The sequence below is a fragment of the Ambystoma mexicanum genome, chromosome 7q, assembly GCF_040938575.1.
Source record: "Ambystoma mexicanum isolate Mex_15411 chromosome 7q, UKY_AmexF1_1, whole genome shotgun sequence".
Lineage (NCBI taxonomy): Eukaryota > Metazoa > Chordata > Amphibia > Caudata > Ambystomatidae > Ambystoma > Ambystoma mexicanum.
The window spans coordinates 644,483,340-644,495,627 of record NC_090941.1 but is presented as its reverse complement, the minus strand read 5'-3'; the positions used below and the strand labels follow the sequence as shown (position 1 = coordinate 644,495,627).

Genomic DNA, 12,288 nt, shown 5'->3' with positions numbered 1-12,288 from the left:
CGACACTATGTTGAGCACAGGTGGTCCCTCACTTCTGGTGGGTTAAGTTACTGTATATTGAGACCAGGACGGATTTGGACCAAGTCTGAAACAACTTGGGCACAAAGCATTGACATGCAATCCTTTTGTGGTTTGGGGCTATTCTGACCAGTAGTTTTTAAAATATTTGACAGAGAAGTTGGTTTCCCCTTTCCCCCGAAAAAATAGAGGTCTCTCCCATGGTGCATTGCAGAAGCGAGGCTTTCAGAAATGAAAAAGCCACCATCTTTAGTGTCCGATGCGAGAGATAGCCATGGCTTCATCCACGAATATCAAAAATTAAAAGCATAAACATTACATTTTGAGGCAGAAAAATGGTTAAATGGCATCAGGCTAGATGTGGAGAAGAGGGCGCCATGTGGAATTTGGAAGCTGGAGGCCGGCTAGGGGCCGAGTTTGCAGCATGAAGGTTTTCCTGTATTTGCTGTAATTCGGTCCGATAATCACGGCTACCAGAGAAAACGAGTTTGGGCAATGAGAGTGTGTCACAAATGGGATTTTGTGGGAGTGGGGGTCCATGCTATGAGCAGAGGGGAACTTGGTGAGTCAGTGGGGGACAAGGGGACATTTTTTTTCTTTTGCATTATTACTCTTGAAGCAATGGGTAGAAAGGCAAGGCAGTGCAAATCATTGCCATAGTGGTGGTGCAAAGCACCATAGAGTGGTCCATGGGCCACACCAAGTCCAAATGACGGATCACATGCACAAGACTTTATTTGTTAGCCAACTATTCTCTGCATAGTAAATGTTTTTTTTTTCTCCTGCTGATTTCTTACAGGCTGTGTGAAGTTCTGGAGCATTATCAATGGAGGACGACTCCTGGCAAGCTTCACACCGGTATGTAATTCCAATTCCAATTAGGTTCCAAATCGAATAAGGTGCCTTTCTCAGCTCCTATGAGTAGCAGTAGTGTACCCTTCTTTATAGAACACATTCCCTTAATACTTGCACTGTTAGCATCTATGCACCAAATACAGAACATATGCTTCCCATGCAGATCAACTTCTTGAGAGCAGTGTAAAGGGTAATCTCCACTAATATATTGAAAAGGGATGATGTAGCCTTTCCTTTGGCTTTGCTTGGATATATGCTATATTGCTCTGCTAGTGATCCATGCTATTGCACAGGCAGTTTTCTGCCTGCTGTGCAGATTTGGATCAGAACTCTGGACCGGTTAAAAGGTGCATGGTGAACCACTTTACAAACGTACATGGGGCATCCTGTTTGGTATTGGAGAAGTCTATGCCTTTTCCCAGTCAACAGCCAGGCACAGACTTAATGATGCTTGGTCTGGAGTGTTCAAGAAAAGGGGTGTGTCGACCCAGCCCTGGTGAGACTCATGTGAAGGGGGAGAATTATATGGAGCTACAGCAGAGGGAGGAGGAAGAGGGGGGAGAGAGAGAGATATGGGAGGTCACACATCAACCAAATCTGCATAGGGTTCCGGTATGAGGCCATGCACATTCTTTGGTGGCAGAAATTCCTGATTTTGGGGGTTTCAGAAGGAACCACGCCCTGTGCTTCTAGACTGATCCTGGAGAGCATAGGTCTCCCTGTTATGGAGAGCCATCCGAGAGAGTGGACGTCTAAGGTATAGCACAGACACGAGACTCAGGTGTCCATATAGGGTACATTACAAATGACTTACCCGAACACTAGCTAGGAGATAAAGTAGCCTGCTCCACCAGCAGATCACTCACAGTAGTCCACATGCAAATGTGCCTGTTCCCCTTATCCTGGCTATGTAAACGCTACTTTGTGTTCTCTTCCTGTAGGAGGCAGTGTGCAACAAGTTTCCCCATCGTGTCCATGGGGCTGCTCTCCCACATAAATTCAAACTATCCTTCATGCTGGATACAAGTGTTCCTCCTGTATTATTTATGGATTTGCATTGGCTTCACCCTGAAGCCCAAGAGGTTTGTTGGTGGAAGAAGACAATTGGCAATAGGCTTTCTGTGACATACATGGAGTCAGACGAGTCAAATGGTGTATAGCTGGATATAGTTCAAAGGAGTGAGAACTACATTATAACAACATGGGTCACCGGCTACCCGTTTTGGACAGGTGAGGGTACTACTGAGCTCATGACACACTTAATTCTAAAGCCAGCATGGGTTGTCAAGAGGACGGAGTACACCTTTGTTATGGGTAACTTGGTTAGAGGTGAACGGGAGGTCATCTACTTACAATGCCACTAATGAAATGCCCTACTTTACTAGAATACAATCACTCATACTTATCTGATATAAATATTGCAGTGGTTTCAGTACTTTCCAGCACACCCAGTTATGGTTCCCTTGTAGCAGGAAGGCGTGTTTTGCAGTCTTCCCTAAATCATGGGAATTTGAAAGGCACATTTTCCACCCAGATGTGATCATTTGAGTTTGCTAGGCTCTTTATAGCATTGTTCTATTTGTGGGTTTTTTTCAGATTGACACGCTATGAAACACAATACAAACAATAAAACCGTAGCAATTCTTGAAATCATCTCAACTGATGTCACATTAATACAAATGAATATCATACAAAGCAAAATGGCCCTGTTGAAACAAATTCATTGCACAAGCCAAATCAATTAAAAAACATTATTTCAATTAGTAACTGATCGCAATGATAAAAAGTACAACGCTGGAGACACATTTTTACCTAACTCCTTAATCATATTTTTTAAAGAATTCCAAGGCTCACGCCGGCAAATAGATATCCTAATCTCTTAAATGCAAAGACGCTTCTTTTGAATAAGAAAGAGGTTTTTACTTTGTCGTTTTTAAAATTCCCTTTGATGAAACATGAGATTAAAATCTTCGTGTTAATCTCCACTTTGTTAATCAAAAGGAAGCTATTAGTGAATATTCCCATTCACACTCATAGCAACTCATTATGTAAGCTTGATTTTTCTTCTAATAGTTGTTTTACAGACAAATTAAATGCACAGGGCAATGGAATTGGATGATGTTGTCAGAGCATTTAGATAAATAATCCTTAGTAAAGATCAAAATATCTGTTTAAGTGTGAATGATGCAACTACTCCTCCTACCCATACTTTTAAGCAACACCTAGAAATTGCAATGGTTATGTCCCCCATATACTGATTTCCTACAAAATAGACTTGGGGATCAGATGCCATATTTGTTCAGCGTTTCAAGTTTTCTTGACGAATTTGGTCATGCGCAGGGCACAAGAACAAGAAATGGTGGAGCTACAGCGTGGGTGAAGATATGTTGGCTGCTTTATCCAGCCTCTCTATTGTGGAGCAAGGTGTCAGATAGCCAACCTTATTTTTAATCACAAGTATCTTGCAAAAGGATTTTCTATGCATGCTAGATGGGCTTCTGCCGAAACTCTTCTTCAATTGCCAGATAATTCTCTCCGAAGGATAGTGTAACAAATCTACTCAAATCTAGTTCTGCCTCCAATCCACATAAGCCTCACTAGCCGGCTTCCAGGATCTGTTATTTATACCTCTTGGGCTTAACCAGCAGTCTCCTAGTCTGGGGAGTGTGTGCTTCACCCGTGGTTGTGATCATTGAAGTCTTGTGATCGCCAGTGTGGCATCCCTGAATTTTATTAAATGGCTATTTGGCAAAGGTTGTGCCCATAAAAGCAAAGGTCTGAGCATTATTTTACACCTGATACTGCATAGCCCTATCTCTGTGTGTCTTTACACACGTGACATGCTCTGGAGAAGTAGCAATACTTTAAAAAACATTTTTTCCATGATGGTCAATATTCATTTGACTGCAAACCCCCCCGCCCCCAGATTTCAGCACTGTGGCATGCCGCAGCAACTGCTTGGGAGCTATACACCTCCAGCGCAGGCACTACAGCGTTATTCCCAAAGGAATTTGAAAAGGCCAATCACTCCAGTGCCCTCCCCACACACACCTGCACACACTTCTTCTTGCTAAAACTGGCTTTTTTCTCAACATGTATTTCCTATTTGCCTTCACAACTTAACCTAATACCCAAGTAGTCCAAACAAGTAACTTCCTTTATTAGAGCCTCATCCTTCCGAGAACAATTCCATGACTTGCAGCTACAGTACGTATAGATGTTTTTGCTACATTTATTCCCAAACCTTTTTGTACACAAGACTCTGAAACTCTCTTGTCGCTTCTTTAGAGCACTTGTGTCCTTCAGGTCAAGACTGCATCATCTGCGAATGAAAGATGTCAATGTTACCACCCTTATAGCCGTGCTATCCTCACCACCCTGTAGCGTTGCCTCATCAGCTTCTATAGCCGTGCTATCCTCACCACCCTGTAGCGTTGCCTCATCAGCTTCTATAGCCGCGCTATCCTCACCACCCTGTAGCGTTGCCTCATCAGCTTCTATAGCCGTGCTATCCTCACCACCCTGTAGCGTTGCCTCATCAGCTTCTATAGCCGCGCTATACTCACCACCCTGTAGCGTTGCCTCATCAGCTTCTATAGCCGTGCTATCCTCACCACCCTGTAGCGTTGCCTCATCAGCTTCTATAGCCGTGCTATCCTCACCACCCTGTAGCGTTGTCTCATCAGCTTCTATAGCCATGCTATCCTTACCACCCTGTAGCGTTGCCTCAGCAGCTTCTATAGCCATGCTATCCTCACCAGCCTGTAGCGTTGCCTCATCAGCTTCTATTCCCATGCTATCCTCACCACCCTGTAGAGTTGCCTCATCAGCTTCCATAGCCGTGCTATCCTCACCAGCCTGTAGCGTTGCCTCATCAGCTTCTACAGCCGTGCTATCCTCACCTCCCTGTAGCGTTGTCTCATCAGCTTCTACAGCCGTGCTATCCTCACCGTCCTGTAGCGTTGTCTCATCATCTTCTACAGCCGTGCTATCCTCACCACCCTGTAGCGTTTCCTCATCAGCTTCTATAGCCGTGCTATCCTCACCACCATGTAGCGTTGCCTCATCAGCTTCTATAGCCATGCTATCCTCACCACCCTGTAGCGCTGCCTCATCAGCTTCTATAGCCATGCTCTCCTCACCACCCTGTAGCGTTGCCTCATCAGCTTCTATAGCCATGCTATCCTCTCAAAGCTGATTTCGGTAGTGGAAAAATAGTGTTGGGGCCAGAACTCAACACGAGCAAGCTGCCTTCACAACCAGGCTCAGACTGGCCAATAGGGCAATAGGCCCATGGTCGAACCAGTTTTGTAGCCCACTTTTCTGACCAATGTGAGCCAGTTTGATGAGTTACTTCACTATACGGTTAGTAGTTTTGACCAGTGTTGCTCAATAAATTTTCTTTATAATGCACAATTTGCATCTAATTTTATCGAAAAACTCCCCCTAGTGTACTTTCAAACAGTGTCACAAAAGGAATGAATAGCCATTTGCAACTGTGGGACATTTTTACATTGGTGCCCGAGACACTTTTATGGCCCAGTCCGACCCTGTTCTCAAAAGGAAAGGAGTTGGTACATTCACCACCCAGCGCCCACTTCAGAGAGGACGAGCTGTTTTGATATAGCGCTACAGTACCACTACTGGAGGGGTCCAAACATTTTCATCTCACAGCAGGTCTTCCAGAGCCCTTTTCTCGGGACAGCAGTGAATGCGTTTTAGAGATCCACAAATTGTAAATAGAGACATCCCTTTCTCAGGGTAACATATTAGATGACCAGTCGTACCAGCCTGAAGACCTGCTCTTGTGTGCTCACTCCTTTGCGGAAGAATACTTGTAAACGGGTAATACAATTTCTTTGCCTTATCGAGTCCTCTGCCCGTGCCAATAAGACTTAACTATACACTTTCCCCATTGCATCTAGGAGTGAATTTCCAGCCCTTGTGTAGCTGGATGTCCCTTTGGCAGTCTGCCAGTATTATGGGACTTTGACAGGTGCAGTAATGGCATTAAAAAGATATGAAGATATGGCGGCTGGGCAGACGATTCTTGTGGCCTGTGCTTTACCCATTGGCCCAATTGCTCATGCTTTGGAAGAAATCGTTTTTCTTCCCATTATGCATCACATAGAATACAAGTAATAAAACAAACAAAACAAACATTTGTTCTCCAACCGTTTTGTTCAAAACAAAATGGAGCTCTATCTTCTCTAAATGATTCAGAGGAATGATTAAAGGTCTTGGATCTTGTAACGCTCCCAACAGCTAAGCAACCTTATAACAGAAGACTATTTGATGGCCTTGCGACCTATTTTTTTGCAGTATTTAATATTTGTTGAACACAAAATGATCAGTGTAGCTGTAAAATGCTCTTTATTGCACAGAGTACTAATTCATTGGCAGGAAAGTGTGTGTGTTTACTGCTTTGTCTTCCCAAAATGGTCAGTATTCGACTACAAAATACTCCTTTTGTACCCACAAAGCGCTATTTTACAACTACAGAACCTATGGTTATGCTTTAAAAAAAAGCGCCTGAATTACCTCAATCATTTGCAATCACCCCTGAATGTTTACGACATCTAGACTTTAGGTGATATTACTTGGCCCAGACTGCTCTAGCATTTCTCACAAATGCTATTATATTGTCTTAGCATCTAATACTCTCAAATTGCCCTTATTTTTCATTCCGTTTATTTATTTTTGTATTTTTTAATTTTCTGGTGCATTTGTAAGGCATCAAAGGGCCCACAGGACAACAGGGAGGGGACATGGGAATGAAGAACAAATACAACAATGAAAGAGAGAGGTGGACCTACTAGGCCTTGTGAGCATTCAGGGCGTGCAAGTGCAGAGAGAAGACGCCATTGCTCCTCCATTTCCATGAATACACTTCTAAAGTGTCCCCCCAAATATAGAATTGCTTTCTGCCCAAGCTTTGCACACTCATCACAAATGCTACTTCTTTCAGCAGAGTCAAATGGATTAAGCAAGAGCAGCACAACTGCCAAAGGGCACGTGTTCGGATGCTGGACGGGCTACCTCTATGATATGATATGATATGGTATTTATAATGTGCTTATACACAAGGCGCGATGAGGCAAGGGCGGGGAAACAGAGGGAGGACTGAGACAACGATCTTACTAAGCCAGGTGACATTGAGATCACGCAAGTGCAGGGGAGGGAGGAAGGAGAGAAGTGCGGGCGGGATCTCACCACCAAGTGCTCCAACCTCACCACCAAGCAGTGTTGGTGTTTATGGGGATGACATTTTAAACTACAAAGACTCCTCCAAGAGCGTCCTGGCGCTGCAGAGAAGTGAACCAATGTTGAATGACGTCACCGAAGAGTTTATCGCTTATCTCAGCCATTTCTCCAGCCTGCACTTCATGGGTTCAAATCCCACAGCAAGGCCAACTCAGCCCATCATCCTTCCTGATTGATAAATTAAATTCCATGGAATTGGGTAATACTAATAGCTGCTCTTACTGTGCTTGGAAGTTCGAGGGAATCTTGGATTAACCACTATATAAGAGCACATATAACTACGTGGTTGGTTATAAAATAGCAGGTGGGTTTTCCTGCACTTGCCTTGAAGGCGGGGCTCACCAGCAGCGCCTAATGCGGGACTGAGATTTCCTAGTTGAACAATACCTGGTTAGCCTGGAGGTGAATAAAGAAGATTTTGAACCCTAAATGGGCTTGTGGCGGAGACTCAAATGTTTAAATTTCCCTCATGTGAGCAGTGGCAGCAGTGAGGCTTGAGCTGGAGGGTTATGATCACATTTTGGAACTTGCCTTAGGAGCAGAGCAGTCGCATTCTGCAATTGTTCAAGAGTTGCCACTCGTTTTTGCAGGAGTTCTATGTTTGTATGTTTGTAGAAACTGTATTCAAAGTCTAACTTAGATTTAACAAAGAGATGTATGACAAAAACCTGGTGCAGACAGGATAGAAGTAACCAATGCTTACATTTCCAGAGTCTAAAAAAACAACAAAACCGAACCCTCGACCTCTTAAGTGCTGAGGACGAGTTTGTTCGTCCTATTTGGATAGGCATCGTAATAGCCCAGTGGTTGGCTCCTACGGACTCCAATGCCATTTACCAAGATTCGAGGGAATCTTGGATTAACCACTATATAAGAGCACATATAACTACGTGGTTGGTTATAAAATAGCAGGTGGGTTTTCCTGCACTTGCCTTGAAGGCGGGGCTCACCAGCAGCGCCTAATGCGGGACTGAGATTTCCTAGTTGAACAATACCTGGTTAGCCTGGAGGTGAATAAAGAAGATTTTGAACCCTAAATGGGCTTGTGGCGGAGACTCAAATGTTTAAATTTCCCTCATGTGAGCAGTGGCAGCAGGCGCAGTGAGGCTTGAGCTGGAGGGTTATGATCACATTTTGGAACTTGCCTTAGGAGCAGAGCAGTCGCATTCTGCAAATGTTCAAGAGTTGCCACTCGTTTTTGCAGGAGTTCTATGTTTGTAGAAACTGTATTCAAAGTCTAACTTAGATTTAACAAAGAGATGTATGACAAAAACCTGGTGCAGACAGGATAGAAGTAACCAATGCTTACATTTCCAGAGTCTAAAAAAACAACAAAACCGAACCCTCGACCTCTTAAGTGCTGAGGACGAGTTTGTTCGTCCTATTTGGATAGGCATCGTAATAGCCCAGTGGTTGGCTCCTACGAACTCCAATGCCATTTACCAAGATTCCAAGCGTTCTAGCTGTGGTGGTCGGTCAATGGCAGGTTCCCATGCATTTGGTGAAAAATGTGGAGACCCACTGGTTTTCTGTGGCACCCCTGTGTATAGATCACTGCATAGGGAAGCAGCGTTCTTCCTAAACTACACTTCTTTTTATTTCGAACTTTGTATTCAACGTTAACATTCAGAAATACAGATTATACATCCAGTAACTGTAACACCGCCATAAGAAAGCTTGTGCACACTGCTATAATCCAAAATGGAACCCACAACGGAAATACTCCGTGCCCCACCCTTCCCATACACATTAGGGCCTCGACATGGGGAGCATCAAGAGTTAAAGGGAAAAGAAAGTTAAAACCTCCTGTATGCCTCATTAGTACCCAGCAAGGGGGTGTGGCGGCCTCCACCCAATCAGGAGACAGAGATTTGGGTCTTTACCACACATTAAAGCCCCTGCTTTGTGCCTCCTTGGAGCAAGAGGCCGCCATCTTCCCTCACCGGGAATCAGGTAAGTGTGCCCCCAGCTTCCCCCAACCCCAATTTCAACAGACATCACTATCACCCGGCAATCAATCTTTCCATCCCCTGCTTCTCACGCTTATGATGGAGTGGCTGAGATGACTACAGATTGTGCTCTCGGCTTAGTGGAAAGCCTGGTTCCCATAGAAATCCTTGTACAGAAAGAATAAGTGCCAAATAAAGCACTTGTTATTTACAACTATATTTTAAATGTGTTCTGTCTGTTTCAACTTTTGCCAAAATATATCAAATTGCCATATATGAAGTGACGAATACTGTAATTGTCGATCAAGTATGCACAATTCTTGCATAATTTCAAAATTTTTACAGCTTAATTTAATATTTTAATATTTAAAAAATATTTTGCGGAAAAAGGTTGTTTCAAACCATGACCGAATAAATAAATAAAATAATAATAATACCACTCAAAAGGAAGTAGTCCACGCTGATTCATGAGCAGTCCTTCTAAATTAGGTTTTCGACTGCCATATGTACAAAACTGATGAATATGTTGTACACTGTCAACAGATCCTGTCATGACTACCTCCCCAGAAACTGAAGTGATTACTGGCATAATACGGAACAGAGCAGTAGCCAAACAAAAGGTGAAAAGGGACTTGATGTGGTTAGGGCTCGTCACACTCAACGAGATACCGCATATGTACTATTGAGAAATCCCGGCTGCACACTGAGATGTGTGCGCTCTAACTAGCATTAAGTCAAATGCGCTCTAACTAGCTAAAGCCAAATCTGATACTAAGGAATTATTCTCCATCCTCCGGGAAATGGAATCACCCATACCACAAACTGATAATACTCCTAAAAATAAGATTTGGTGCACCAATATACAAAATGCCCTTGCAGGAAAAATCAGTTCTCTTCAAACCAAAATTGCCATCAAAAAAGCTGCATTGCCATCACCAGTGGAGCCTATCTCTAAGGCACAGCCCTCCCTAAACCAGCCCAACAACACCCCTCACCCCTTTAGTTTCAAACAGATAACCATACTAGAAACAGAAAAATTATACTCTCCCTTAAGCCCTCTAATTGTAAAGGAGATAACTGCCCTGCCCAAATTATAAAAGATGCTGCGAGAGACCTATCTCCCTTCATCTCCAAACTGATTAACGCCTCCTTCAAGACCAACCTAGTCCCCAATAACCTTAAACAGTCCTGGGTCCTACCTTTGCTAAAAAAACAAACCCTCGACCCTTCCATCCCGACAAATTACAGACCCATCACCACTGTCCCATTCCTACTCAAAATCATCGACAGGGTAGCTTACCTGCAAATTCAGGACTATCTTGAAACTAACAACCTTCTGGGCTCACGACAATCCGGCTTCCGTCCCCTTCACGGCACCGAAACAGCCCTGATTGACCTCAAGACTCAAATCGACGAGCTGAAGGACAATGGAAAATCAGCTATGCTACTCCTCCTTGACCTATCGGCAGCCTTTGACTTGGTAGATCATGCAGTTTTATGCAATCACCTTGGCTCCGCTGCCCATTTCTCAAGTGATGCCATAAGCTGGGTACAATCCTTCCTTGCTAACCGGACAATGAGAGTCTTCTCCCCCCTAGCAGCTGCCGATCCCATACAAGTCTCCTGCGGTGTCCCCCAGGGATCATGTGTATCCCCCACTATGTATAACATCTTTACCAAACCTTTGTTTGACAAGTTGGATAGACTGGGTGTCATCTACACTAATTACGCAGATGACACTCAGATCCTGATCCCCCTTTCGGGTAACTTCTTGGAAGACTCAGCTCTGGTAAACAAGATATATCTCCTCATTCAGGCTTGGATGGCATCCCATGGCCTCTGCCTGAATGACGACAAAACGGAGATCCTGATCCTCGGCACAGAGACAGCGATTAAAAAACTTGACCCAAACTATGCCTCATTTAACATCGATAATAACTTCATTAAAGTGATGCCTGCAGTTAAAACCCTGGGAGTTTATCTGGACTCAGCACTCACCTTTAAGAAACAAATCAACTCCCTAGCCTCCTCCACCGCCTATACTTGTAAACTGATCCGAGCTTGCAGACCATTCCTAACAGAGGCTAGCTGCATTACCTTAGCTAATGCACTTATCATATCCAGACTGGACTACTGCAATGCTCTATATGCGGGATCCAACAAGTATATCCTCAACAAACTCCAAACACTCCAAAACAATGCTCTTAGAGTAGCCTTAAACATTCCTAACAGAGCCCATGTCTCTACCTCCAGAAGGAATATCCACTGGCTAAAAATTAAAGACAGAATCACCCTCAAAACTCTCTCGCTCACGTCGAAAGGGCTTAACAATATAGCTCCCCCCTACCTAGCAAATAGGCTTAACAAGAGAATTTCAAACCGCCCCACAAGAATGACCAACGCTTATACCCTGATGGTGCCCAGATACAAAAAGAGTACAGCTGGCGGCGCCAGCTTTCCAGTCATAGCTGCCCAAACCTGGAACAAACTCCCCTTAGAACTTAGAAAGGACCAACCTTATCCAAGTTTCAGGCGTAAGGTTCTTTCATGGATACGATCAAATGACATCTAACGGGATCACCCCCCTCTACTAGAACCACTCGTCTTGAGTGTCACCCCCTGACTATGCCCTTTGTTAACTTGACCTCCTTTAGGGACCCGTCCACCACTGCCAGCATCTAGGAATTTCACTGGTTCTGTCCGAAACTACAAAACTGTGGCTGATTGTTACCTAGCATTGCATGCCTCCGATACATGGCATCATCTGTATAAGTATACTCAGACTGTAACACTGCTGAACTACCCCACTGCCTATTTTTGTGTGTCATTGCATATCTTTTGCTTGTCATTGTAACTAAGTTCTCAAGTCACCTTGTAAATGCTTGCGCCCAGCTACCTGCGGGTTTGGTTTTGCGCTATATCAAATAAACAAACAAACAAACAAACAAATGGCAATATTTCTGCAAGTTGTTTTGGGATATCTTATGTGGCACTAGAGCAAGCAGTGAGAATTACAAAGTAGCACTGTGGAGAAGAATAGATCCTGGTCTCTGTGACAGGGGACGGGACTCACTTCAGAAACCATGAAGATCTTTCTGTGCTCCTATTTGTGTCCTAATTGGCTTGGATCGAGAGTGCTCTTCTGCCCAATACATTTTCTGAATAACTTGGATTTTATTTAAAAATATTCTTTAGACTAGGT

The 12,288-nt window shown here is 43.9% G+C and overlaps 1 protein-coding gene across 2 annotated transcripts in view; it reads left to right on the top strand.

The window, feature by feature from the left end:
• The window catches only part of LOC138528519 (cilia- and flagella-associated protein 337-like), an 875,503-nt gene that overhangs the window by 581,397 nt on the left and 281,818 nt on the right, over positions 1-12,288 (top strand). For both annotated transcript variants that reach the window (XM_069640251.1, XM_069640252.1), the window contains one exon: positions 818-876. In XM_069640251.1, coding sequence (XP_069496352.1) covers positions 818-876 — 59 coding nt within the window. The remainder of the gene's footprint in view (positions 1-817; positions 877-12,288) is intronic.